General features: G+C 43.8%; 3 protein-coding genes and 1 non-coding gene across 4 annotated transcripts; 3 read left to right on the top strand and 1 right to left on the bottom strand.

Annotated features, from left to right (window-relative positions):
• Positions 1-395: 395 nt before the first annotated feature.
• BDB00DRAFT_868646 (P-loop containing nucleoside triphosphate hydrolase protein) lies at positions 396-2472 on the top strand (the record flags this gene model as incomplete). The annotated part of the gene is made up of 5 exons (XM_053126490.1): positions 396-697; positions 802-1084; positions 1268-1467; positions 1570-1739; positions 1841-2472. The coding sequence occupies 5 exons, from the start codon at positions 396-398 to the stop codon at positions 2470-2472; spliced, it is 1587 nt and encodes a 528-aa protein (XP_052983452.1).
• Positions 2473-2682: 210 nt separating this feature from the next.
• On the top strand, positions 2683-6518 carry BDB00DRAFT_18720 (uncharacterized protein). Its single transcript, XM_053116395.1, has 5 exons — positions 2683-4992; positions 5106-5275; positions 5358-5741; positions 5846-6173; positions 6255-6518. The coding sequence occupies exons 1-4, from the start codon at positions 2893-2895 to the stop codon at positions 6027-6029; spliced, it is 2838 nt and encodes a 945-aa protein (XP_052983451.1). The 5' UTR covers positions 2683-2892; the 3' UTR covers positions 6030-6173; positions 6255-6518.
• Positions 6519-7506: 988 nt separating this feature from the next.
• BDB00DRAFT_784922 (uncharacterized protein) lies at positions 7507-8901 on the top strand (the record flags this gene model as incomplete). Its single annotated transcript, XM_053120503.1, has 1 exon — positions 7507-8901. One exon carries the CDS (start codon positions 7507-7509, stop codon positions 8899-8901), a length of 1395 nt encoding a protein of 464 aa, XP_052983450.1.
• A 3180-nt stretch (positions 8902-12081) lies between these two features.
• On the bottom strand, positions 12082-12154 carry BDB00DRAFT_t17. Its single transcript has one exon. It is a non-coding gene; the product is annotated as a tRNA-Arg (tRNA).
• Positions 12155-12222: the final 68 nt, after the last annotated feature.

The raw sequence follows: 12222 nt of genomic DNA, 5'->3' as shown, positions 1-12222 counted from the left end.
TGAAGAGTATATACTTAGGACTTCTCTTTGTGATGACCTTCTCTCGTCTTGTGAACGACAACTACTGATCGCAGCTGCACTGACAAAAAGGGCCATTCAAAAAGTTAAGTCATCCACAAGCTATTTTTTGGTTTTTCTGCGGATACTAATGAGGCCAAGCTACACTTGGTTAACATGGCTTATTACACCAAGTCTGACAAAACGTTCTGAAACGACCCGAGCCCGGAAGGCATAAGTATTCTTTTCGTGTGTGTCGCAATGTGTTATAGAGAGAATACATATATGCTAACGGAAAATCGTTTATCCTGCTACAGTCACCATCACCATCAATTTTATGCAGGCAAAGCAATAGTTAATCATTGTTATCTTTTGCCCTATAAACTTAATTGAGAAAAATGGCACAAGCAGCACGACCACGAAGAAGAGCCACACGACAAAAAAATAAAAATGTCAAATATACCGAAAACAGTGACAGCAGCGACATTGGCGAATCGAGCGATTTCGACCCTCATAACAGTAGCGATGATCAAGAAGACGACGGAGGACATGGATCTTCCAAAAGAAAAACGATTTCAAAGCCGCGCATGCTGGACATGCTCAAATCGCCTACTTTGCGAAAACGCAAAAGCAATTCTAAAGCGACTTCACCTTCGAAAAGAAAAGCCAAACCCAAGATTGCACCACGATCAGTCCATCGGTAAAGAAAATGGATACTGCGTGTCTGTCTGTGTGATTGTGAGGAAAAGATCGCCGCACGATTGATCGCAAAAAAAAATAGAACTAGACTGATTTGTTTATTAGTGTGAATGCCATTGCAGCGATAACGCCATTACGGCGTCGTGAACAAGAACGATCGACACCAGCAACAGCATACGAATTGGCGCGTGAACGATTGCATGTATCGGCCGTGCCTGATTCTTTGCCCTGTCGTGAAGTGGAATTTTCGGATATCATGGGATTTCTGGAAAGTGCTGTGGAAGCAGGCACAGGCACATGTGTATATATCTCTGGCGTGCCTGGCACTGGTAAAACAGCCACTGTACTTGAAGTCATGAGACACTTGCAATACAAAGCAGAACAACAGGTAAAAAAGACGTGGATCGATCTTATTCGAGATTTGACAACATAGCAAAATGGTGTATGCGTGTGTACGTGGAAAAAAAGGAAATTGGAAAAAACGATGGAAGATGCTAATCCAAATCTCCCTCTCTCTCTCTCTCTCTCTTTCTCTCTCTCTTTCTCTCTATTGCTATTGTATGGTAAATAGGAACTACCAGAATTCGATTTTGTCGAAATCAACGGTATGAAAGTAACCGATCCAAATCAAGCATATAGTATCCTGTGGGAATGCTTGAACAAGTCAGATGGCGGGAGCAGCACCGCGGCACCACGCCGAGTAACGTCCGCACATGCATTGGATTTACTTGAAGCACGGTTCTCCGCGCCAGATGATCGACAAAAAACCACGTATGTATCATCAATATCACATTTAGCTCTAGATAGAAGCGCAGTTGACCACCCAATCAAGAGTGTATGATGCTAAGTCTGTATCGATGAATATGTTTCTAGGGTGGTGCTTATGGATGAGCTGGATTTACTGGTTACTAAAAAGCAAACCGTCATGTACAACTTTTTCGAATGGCCGAACCGACCTAATTCAAAGCTCATTGTTGTCGCGATTGCCAATACCATGGATCTTCCAGAAAGAATGCTGACGAATAAGATCTCGAGTCGTATGGGTAACGTAACCTACAGCGGGGAGGGACAAATTCTGTATTACATACCACCAGGGTTTTGTGCGAAGCTATCTAATCGAGCGTTTTTTTTAATAATTATATAGGTCTAACACGCATCAACTTTCAACCGTATACGTACCAACAATTATACCAAATCGTGGAATCAAGATTGGAAGGTATCGATGCATTTGAAACCGAAGCTGTCGAGTTTGCTGCGCGTAAAGTCAGTGCCGTCAGTGGCGATGCTCGACGTGCTTTGGATATCTGTCGACGAGCCGTGGAAATTGTCGAGTCAAGGCAATACCAGCTACCTGCTCCCGGTAGTGCAGCCGGTGATAAAGCGAAAAATACCCATGTCACGATCGGTATTATCAATGACACGATCAAAGAGATGCTAGCATCGCCGACGGTATCGTTTCTACAAGCATGCGCCTTGCATCAAAAGCTGTTTCTCGTATCAGTGATGCTCTGCGTTCGGCGGTCGGGTTTGGGCGATGTTGAATTTGGAGATGCGGCGAATTACCATATGCAGGCTTGCCGGTGGCACCATGTCCAGCCGCCGACAACGAGTGATTTGATGCGTGTGTGTGAGTCGCTGGGACAAGCACGGGCGCTGGTAATCGAAGGCGGGCGCATGGACCTGGCGATGCGTATGTCGCTGAATATCTCGGAACAAGACATAGTCATGGGATGCAAAGGCGACAAGGTAGTGGGCAAGCTGCTGAACAATGGTTAATTAATGGCAGCAATAAAAAAAAAGTCAGATGTTCATTACATAAACAAGAAAGTAAGAAGAGGCCGTGCTATAGGGATGGTAAAAGTAACATGATGGGCTTCTTATACCCCACGCATGTACACAGCGACGATTACTCAGAAACGTCATGTGGCTATTGATTTGGGCAGTTTATCAGCGACACAGAAAGGAAGAAAAGAATACAGGGATAATACAATAAACGGATCTTTACTCTGCACAGCAACTATGTGCGAGAGTAACCATATTAGTGCGTCTTCTCCCTCTGACCAACCAAGCGCACGTCCCAGTCCTACTTTTTGGCCACCCCTACTCTGATTTTTTAACCTTCTTTGCATCCCCTTGTGTTTCCTTCCCTCTTTTTTTCTCTTCTCTTTTCTTTCTCAGGTTTCTTTCTACGGAGGAATGGCGGACGTGTCCGAACGAAGAGGTTACAGCAAACCTCGAAAAGCACTGTCCTTTCTATTTCCCTCCGCTCGAGCTTGGTATGGCAATGACCAGAAGCGATCCGGAAGGATCGGTCGCAATGCATCATTTGGTTACTTTTCAGCAAAATCGCGGCCAGCTGTACTTGACGAAGAGGAAGAAGGAACTACAGTGGCTGCTGCTGGTGGCCTTATAAGAAAAGATACGGTATCTTCTTCCGAGTCATCGATCGACAAGCTTAGTCCGAACCGGATGACTTTTCGGGTGATGAATCCCGATGATACTTTAAGCAGCAGCAACAGCACCAACTCGTCAAGGATTGACAATGAAGAAGACGATGACGATGACGACCATGAAGTTATCCATTATCAGACACATCAGGATGAAGACGACCACAGAACAGCTGCTGAATTGGGCAACGATACATCAAGTCCCAACATGAGCAACGCTGCTCTTGCTGCCAAAACCACTGCAGACATTAACCAGGATGCCCCTGTTGTTCCATCCCCTTCTTCACCACCGCCACCGCCACCTGCACACGCACTGTCTACACCTCCTTCAACGGAACCCTCCCTGTCCTCTTCAGATCCAGCAACTACTACCGCTGCTCCTGCCGCAGCCGCAGCAGTAGAGACACCAACCACACCAGTGGGAAGCCATTGGTATGCGCAAGGGTGGAAGATTGCAGGTGCCGGACAATCCAACAGTAAAAAAACGAATCGACAATCCAAAGTGATGGAGGAAGAAGTTATGGACGACGAGCGTCAGCTACCTCCCGCAATTAAGACGTCAGTTGTTCTTGGCGCAGCCCCTTGTAGCAGCAGCAGCGGCAACAACAACAACAACAACAACAACAGTGGCCCAGCAACACCTACACTGTCTCCGACGACACATTACCATGGAGACAGGTCGAGATCCAGTTTCGATACATTCAGGCAACAATCATCTTCGGAAGACTCTCCGTTTCCATCTCCGGGCAGTGGCGGCGTTATCCGTTCAGATTCCACAAAGATCGAAAAGCCCGGATTTCCTCCTCCTGCACCTCCTGGCGCTACCAGCAGCAGTAGACCATACGCACGTGGAACGCCGGCATATACGAGACCGCGTCCAATGTCCCCATCAATGGTCTTGGCGCCATTTTCCCCACCGTCGTCTCCACTTCTGTCTGGCAGTGGCAATCCGGCTAGCAGGACACCTTCCATGGCCACCGTTGGTTATCTTTCTCAACCGCTACTATCACCACAGTTCCAACATCAACATCCTATCGTGGCTTCACGTCAGCACCCACATATGGCTTCCATGACGCCAACACATGCAAAAGGATCGTTCATTATCCAAAACAACAGCAACGGCGACAACAGCAGTACGAAAAAGCAAAAGACATATTTTTCAAAATATGCAAAAGCATCATACAGCCTGACAAATCATCCAGACGCAATTAAAATATATCGCAGCATGGCGGAAAAGACCGGGGATCCGGTTGTGCAGCTCAGCTATGCAAAATATCTTTTGGAAATTGCCGAACTCTATGGAGGAGGTGGAGGTGGACAGGGAGAAGGAATACCATCGTCGTCAAAATTTTCGAATCAAGGGATGAGGAGCAGTACGAGTGTGGTATCGTCTGCATCGTCTCCAAGAAATGATGTAGGACGACCCATGTCGTTGGACGGGTACCAGTCAGCCGCATCATCACGCGTTTCATTGGACAGTGTTCGCTCGGCGCCAATGGCTCCATCACCATCCTCTTCTGCAGCAACAGCCACACAGCACCGGCTGAACGATTCGGAACGACGCAAGAAAAAGATGCTTGAGGACGAGGGAATCCGGTGGATCAAACGGTTAGCGAAACAAAATGTGGGCGAAGCTGCTTACCTCCAAGCGACATGGATGGAAAGAGGAAAATATGGGTTTTCCAAGAACTCAACCAAGACATTCAAGTTATACAAGATCGCTGCCAACGAAGGAATTCCTGAAGCCATGCATAAAGTCGCTGTATCTTATGAAAGATCGGGTGATGTTCGACAAGCATTTCTCAATTACAAGGGTGCAGCTGCTCAGGGTGTTGTCGAAGCTATCTTTGTAAGTACTGTGAATACAATGACCATCAATGTTCATTGGGTTATAGCAAGAAAAGTCTTATTACCGCGTCACCAGCAAAGGCTACGTAATTTTAAAACCATATTTATATGTAGCGCATGGCAAAAGTACATCTTCATGGCGAGTTTGGTCAACGGCAAAACATGTCCTCTGCTCTGGAACTGCTGTCTCAAGCAGCTGAAAGAGCAAATGAAGCCTGTCCTGAACCACCTTACCTGTTTGGCCTAATTCTCACCAACACATATCCAAAAGCTGATATTCCCATGTAAGTTTTTCCCCCTTCCAAGCCGCGGGAAAAAAGAAAAGGAGTACATCTTTTTCATATTTGAATTTGGACGGGCTTGTAGGGAGGTGATCCATCGCTATGGTGGCGAACTTGCTGCACTACGTTATTTCGAACATGCTGCCCAGCTCGGCTACAGCCATGCACAAAGCAGAATTGCTTTCATCTACGAGTACGGGATGTATGGCGCGCCCATGCATCTTGCCAAGAGTTTTGGATACTACGACCTTGCAGCAAAACAACACAAACATCCACAGGCCATGCTGGGCTTGAGCCGGCTGTACAATCGTGGATGTCGTGGTCCAAACGATATGCTAACTGAAGACGAACGACTGGCACGCGATGTCTCTGGTTGGCTTGCAGCAACAGCGAGAAATGAGGATGCAGCGTTTAGCTGGTGCCAAAAGGCAGCAGATCGAGGATTGGATGAAGCTTTGTTTCTATTAGGGTAAGCATAGGATCATTCATACGTCTATGAGAGCTGGTTAGAGGGAAAATAGAAAGGGTTTTTTGTATCTAATATTGACACATTGACCTTGTCTGTGCATATAGCTGGTACTATGAGACAGGAGTTGGCGTTCCCCGCGATTCTCTTCGTGCACAAGAACTGTATCAAAATGCAGGAGCCAAGGGTCACAAAGCGGCAGCCGAACGACAGTACAAATCTGTAACACTTCAACAACATGAAAGACGCAGTATACGACCTCGAACAACCACTTCTTGTATTATCATGTGATGTTCTTTTTGTCCTTTATCCTCTATACAAACATATATCCGCTTCATCACATATTAACATTTACATACAATATTTTGCTTTTGAAAATACAAAAAATCCCAGTAATAAAATCCATATTGAATATGTCAATACCAGAGATCAGAAGTGTGTAGTATGTTTCCTCAGTTATCCATATAAGTCTCTACCTATATCACGTATGAGAGTATTAGCTAACCATAGATGTAGAAGCACAATCTGAAAAACTGAGTGGTGGCACGGAAGGCCAAGTCATACAAAAGGATTGTGTTTGTGAAGGTCAGAAATTGTTTTTAAGTAGCTCTTCATTAACGATGACGAATTTGATAGAATTTATCTCGATGGTCCCAACCTTGAACAATCACTGTCATCAACGACAACGTTTATCTCTAGACCATTTGCTAAAGTAATAGACCTTATCTCTGGGTAGCTCACTGCATCAATCTCCCGCTAGTTTCAAAGAGGAATACATAGACCCGTCATACTATGTATGTATCATTTTGCTGGATGATTGTCTCCATAGTATTACTCTTCTGCTTCTATTACATGCCGATCCAATAAAGAAGCCAACCATATTATACGCTCAACTATCTGTTTTCCTCTCGTCGAAAGACAATGTGTACATTAAGAACAGAAAATAAGCAATGATAGATGGAGAAAGGAAATTATATCTGTAGAGAAGAAGCACGTGCGGATATGCTTAAACGCATAAATCAGGGAGGATATAAACTTAAGAAAATTAACAGTTATTGACACACCGCATGCAGCTCCAAAAAACGTATAGTTCACTTATAGGTACTCCACATGCCACTAAATATCCGGTTACCAGTTACTCGGCACAAAGCATTGTTCGTGTTCTGTAGTATGTTTCATGAAATATCAATCTCCATAGCACTTCATATCTATACCTAAAGTTTATCTACTGAAAGGGAATCAAAAGATAGCACTATGTCTTAGCCGTAGATGTTCTACTAGCTGTAAGAAGCATTGCGCAGCTTCAAGAGCTCGCTTCCACGGATCTGAAGTTGTAGAAAAGGTATCGATCGACACGTGAAAACGTTAGATATGAGTCTTCACATTGACATTCTATGTGCCGTCAACATATGTGACTTATCAATCTCAGTCATAATTTAGTACCAAAAATACGAATAAGAGGTCGTGTGTTTTCGTTGATCATGGCATCATCATACAGTCTGGGTACTTTGAGGATAGTAATATGTACTCGCGAATGAATACCAGTCTTCCCAATGCTGTAAGAAGATAAATGTTATCTGTCCACTAACCGAGCAGAAACAATGAGTCTGATAAGTTACGCACATGGATCATCAAAACAGAAAACGTGGAAAGAGGAAATAAATCAGACGTCATTTACTTACTCTAAGCACAGCTTTACAAGAAAAAACAAAGGCAGGGATCCCTTTTTGTTTGGTTCTTCTTCCGCTGTATAAATTGTCAAAAAGAAATGTACCACAGCGCTACCGACACCACTAGTGCACCATCAGCACCTCCCTTTGCTTATGATAATCCACCGCAATATCACAACAACAACAGCAGCAGCGGCAATAGCAACCCACCTACACTCGCTCGAGTCATTGATGCCTTGAGCGACTGTCAACGTGTCATAGTCGACCAACGCAACACTTTTCAACGACTTATTACCGAGGGCCGAAAAGCCATTGCTCAAAAGACTCTTCAGCATGAAGAACTTCAATACCAGAGCCAGCTTTTAAAGGCTGAAAATGCAACGCTGTTGGAGCAAGTAAAAGAAAAAGTGCAACAAGGCAATCGTTCAATACAAGACAACATTAACGCGAGCAAAACTGTCTTTGGATTTCATAATTTGGTCGTGAATGCCGTGGATCCATCAACGACGAAGGCGGTATCAGACTCACTGGGTACTACTACTGTTCAGGAAGGCGCTCCTCTTATTGACATCAAGGATATTGAGCGGCAGCTTAAGATACAGCAACACGAAAACGTAACAACTACAGCGGACCTTGTTGAGGCTCGGATGCAACTGGCGACGGCTGAGAAAAGGCTGACGGAGTGCTTAAACGACAACGTTTCATGCAAAATGCAATCACGTGTGTCGGAGGCTGAACTGCGGGAAACGATCTGGCAAAATGAAAGCCTATTTGACGAACTACAAGTGACGCGACAAAATGAAGACCAGCTTATTGAACGGTGCTTTCAACTGGAAGAGCAACTACAGAAATATGTGCTACGAGACAGAGACCGACTGAAACTTGTGGATGACGACGTTGATTGCTTAAATGGAGCATCACAACAACAGAGGTCAGTTCTACAACCAAATGACCGCAACCACCGCACAACTACTACTGCCACTACAGCCGCGATCGGTGCTGATGGTAACTACGAGGACAGCGAAGAGTGGGTACAGTTGCAACGCGCTCCACACTATGAAGTCCTAGTAAATGACAAAGTTACATCTGAAGCTATCGTGGCGAACAACGCGAGCGTGTCTTTTATTAAGGAGGATGTTGTACGCCGCGCAGGAATGATGCCAAAGAAACTGAGCCCCTCTGCTCGCTTCAAATGCTGGGGTAGTAATCACCAACCAATGATTGTGGTGAAAGAAGCTGTCGTGGTGCCTATCAAAATTGGCGCACACCGTGGTCGGTGCCCAATGTTTGTATACCAACAGATAGGCTCAGATATAATACTAGGTGCGAGCTGGCTGAAAAGTGAACACGCCTACTGGATGGTGAATCACATGCTGATTGGTCCCAAGAAACTCCGTGTGGATCCAAAGCCGCCAGTCATGGTGAGGAAAACTGATCCGAAAGCGCAGGTGTCGGTCGATAATGGGCCTGTCATTATCGAGCGTCTCAACTGAAAAAAGAAGTTGACTGCTTGCACGTATATCCATTGTATCCTAGTATAGTTCATTAGTCCCGTAGCATACTCTGTGACAACAATTTCGTAGTACATATCAAAGACATCAATCGCTATAACTATAAAAGTGGTACCCTGTCTTCCTCTTTGTTCCCAATAACGCCTTTCCACTGCACTTGAAATTTCGAGGTCTAGTTGCAGTTAAGTACTCAATATAACATGTAGGCTTTCAATACCTCTTATGTCTTTTTCTGGCAGGAGGTTTGGCACCTTTTTTAATTAAAGCAAGCCGTGAAGCTTTCGGGTCAGATACGATCATGGTGAGACATACCACTTGATGCATGGTCGGCTGCCAAAATGCTCTTCTTCCTGCTTAATTCGGCCGGACGCAAGGACGAGTCCATCGGACTTTCTCTCTGGTCATAGAAACAAAGCTGACTTGTTCACCTGCACTTGTTCCGTGGCTCTCTTTTTATTTTTGACTTGCGGTCTTGTACCGACGTGGTCCCTTTATACGCCCTATGGTCTACGACATTTCTTTCGGCTTCGGGTGTTGTGCCGTGCTCTTTTAAACTTAGGACTGCGTTCCTCTCAACCATTGATAGCTGCTCGCTTTAAGGAAGCATCTTGCAAAAGTGGGAAATAGCATACCCTAGTTCAATTCTAGGCGCAAGTTCATCATAGTAAGAGCATGCATTTGTCTTTTCGAGTTTGATTAGCGTCTAATAAGAATGTGTGTCTATAGATTGCTCACTCACTGTTTAAGTAAGATACTACAAACCCTATTTGAGCGCGACATGGAACACTTTTAAGCACTCCAGTAAGTCTTTCAAGTGATCTACTGTCTCGATGCAGCGAGTCGAGGAATGTCCTCTCTTTACAAAAGTGCTTTTGTGAATGTGGAGACTGCTGCTGGTCTACATTATATATGTCCAGGAGTTTATACACTCTGTTTCTGTGGCTCTAGTAAAAAATTACAGTTTCTATAATAAGCACAAGCCAACGACGATGAGTGTTAGCGGCTCACTATTTCTACATCCAGTTGCGTTCTTACTCATAAAAATTACCTTCTGCAACAATCATAACCGTTATCACTGCTACTATCGCCTGTGACTATTGCTATCACACATAGCATTTGAGCTCAAATGTGTCGATGATTACGCTGCGCTCTTCTGTTTTCAATGATGATAGTAAGTGGTTAGATAAGGTAAAGAATGACAGATTAATGTACAGAGCGGGCTTCACTGAGAACTACTGCATGGCCTTTATTTTTCTTAAAAACATACATGGATCTTTACACCGTCGCAAGAAACCTCCGTCTCTTAGAGCAATATATGCAGGTGGCTGCAGTAGTACCGCGTTTTTCACAGATCATTCTCAGTTATTTGCCGAGTGCATTTGTCATCATCGCGGCAGCTTCGAGTTGAAATCAAAATAGATCCTGAAGCAGCAGGTGTCGGGATTCGGGAAGCAACGAGAATGCTTGGAGCACGTTTTTTCGAAGTAAGCGTTTTACATATGCAGAACGGGACAACACCAATGAAATCTTTAGCTTGTATTGTTTTGGCAGGCTATACGCCATGATCCCCACACAGTTAAATACAATAAGAGTCAAATACTGTGACCAGCAATAGACAAAGTCCGAGCATAGCAAAGTGATGACAGTTTTTTTTTTCGTTTTGTATCTTATTACACTAGTGGCGTATATATACGTGTTTATCTTTAAGCTTCCTAATAAATTTATCTACTTGGTTTAGCACCTGTCGTCCCCGCTTAGAGCACTTGGTCAATGTAACGATGGCTTTTCAAGTCTATGCGGTGTGACAATTTAGCGTTGCAAATGAACATTATCAACACTACCATGATGTACTTGACAATGCCTTCGAGCCTCATGGTGTCGTAATACATCCGAACTCAAACAAAACAATTTTACCAGTTTGTACCCGGGCATCTTTTAAAAACACGACCTTCCAATACTATGGACATTATATCTGTTATTGTCGCCGAGTCTACAGGACATTTTTTATTTCTGTAATATTTTATGATCGTTACAAAGAAGTCATTGAAAATTTGCCATCACATTCCAAATAAATCGATTTGACATCATATGGCATCCCCCTAAATTTTATTTCTCTGAACAAAAGATTCGCAAGGAAACGGTTTATATGAGATTTGTGCTGCACGACGAAATAGTAGGCGCATATTGTCAGGCATCTTATTATTGATACCGCGCGAAACAACTCACCACCCCCATCTCCGATTGAGTCGTCAATAGCAAAATCACATCATGGAGAATGACTACTGTACTACACTACATCAATAATAAAATATGTGCTTAATGCACTTATAGCACCATCATAGACCCTTGCAAAACGGCCTACTACCACGGCTGACAGGGGTATCGACGCAATCGATGAGATGTATTGGGGAAGCCGCTTCATGTGGATGAAAAACGCTTGGCGCGATTCGGGCTACCCTTAATAATGCGCAATTTATCGATTCGTCAGCACAAGCTGCGTGTTTATTGGTTTACTTAGTTTCAAACGTAACATAAATTTAATCGTCACTTTTGGTATCAAACGTGGCTCGCGAAAGACTTAATAGCACCAGTTACCATTGCACAAAATATACTTGGCTTCATGGGGACATGGGTGGGACGAGAATATATACCGCCGCTGGTAATAAAGTTCTTTATCAAATGTAGTACCATCACGAGCATGCATCGAGCTATTAAATCATATTCCGCTACCTCAACGAGGAGTACCAATCTTCTTTTCTCACGCAAATTCGCTACATCTTTTTAACAGCAGTAGCATTCCTTTCCTTCATCCCAATTTCTTTTTCATTCCTATCATTTTTCTTAAAACATTATTTTAACCTACAAAGTGGACGATTTTATTCAAAGAGCCAGCATTCGCCGATACGCCATAACAGTGAATACAATATCCAGCAGCGTAGTAGCGCTAGGGCAAGCAGTAAGCCATCGTTGATCTTTCATGGTTCTATTCTTAATGGTTTGAAGAGCAACAATGATAGTATAACTTCAACAGTAGCAAAAGAAAAGGTACAGTGAGATGCAAAAAAGCACTGTCAGCAAAAAAAAACAAACAAAAATGTTACGAGTCGATTGAGAAAATTTAAAAATGTTGCTCACTACTTATTCAGTAGTGAGTGAAGATTGTGAGCAAGGTAGGGGTCGAACCTACGATCTCCTGATTCGTAGTCAGGTGCGTTATCCATTGCGCCACATGCCCAGCTGATGAATGTACAACCTTGTATTTAAACTTAACGCACATTTTGTAATATAAAAATGTCTATCACT

This window comes from Zychaea mexicana, assembly GCF_025766255.1.
Source record: "Zychaea mexicana strain RSA 1403 chromosome Unknown BDB00scaffold_10, whole genome shotgun sequence".
Lineage (NCBI taxonomy): Eukaryota > Fungi > Mucoromycota > Mucoromycetes > Mucorales > Lichtheimiaceae > Zychaea > Zychaea mexicana.
The sequence above is the reverse complement of the archived record's forward strand: the minus strand, read 5'-3'. Positions and strand labels throughout refer to the sequence as shown.

What these genes read in the sequence shown, in the direction of transcription:
- BDB00DRAFT_18720 (XM_053116395.1), top strand. Translation starts at nt 2,893, where the DNA reads ATGGCGGACGTGTCCGAACGAAGAGGTTACAGCAAACCTCGAAAAGCA. An exon ending in CCAAAAGCTGATATTCCCAT is followed by an intron (nt 5,276 to 5,357) that starts GTAAGTTTTTCC and finishes ACGGGCTTGTAG; the next exon opens with GGAGGTGATCCATCGCTATG. An exon ending in GAAGCTTTGTTTCTATTAGG is followed by an intron (nt 5,742 to 5,845) that starts GTAAGCATAGGA and finishes CTGTGCATATAG; the next exon opens with CTGGTACTATGAGACAGGAG.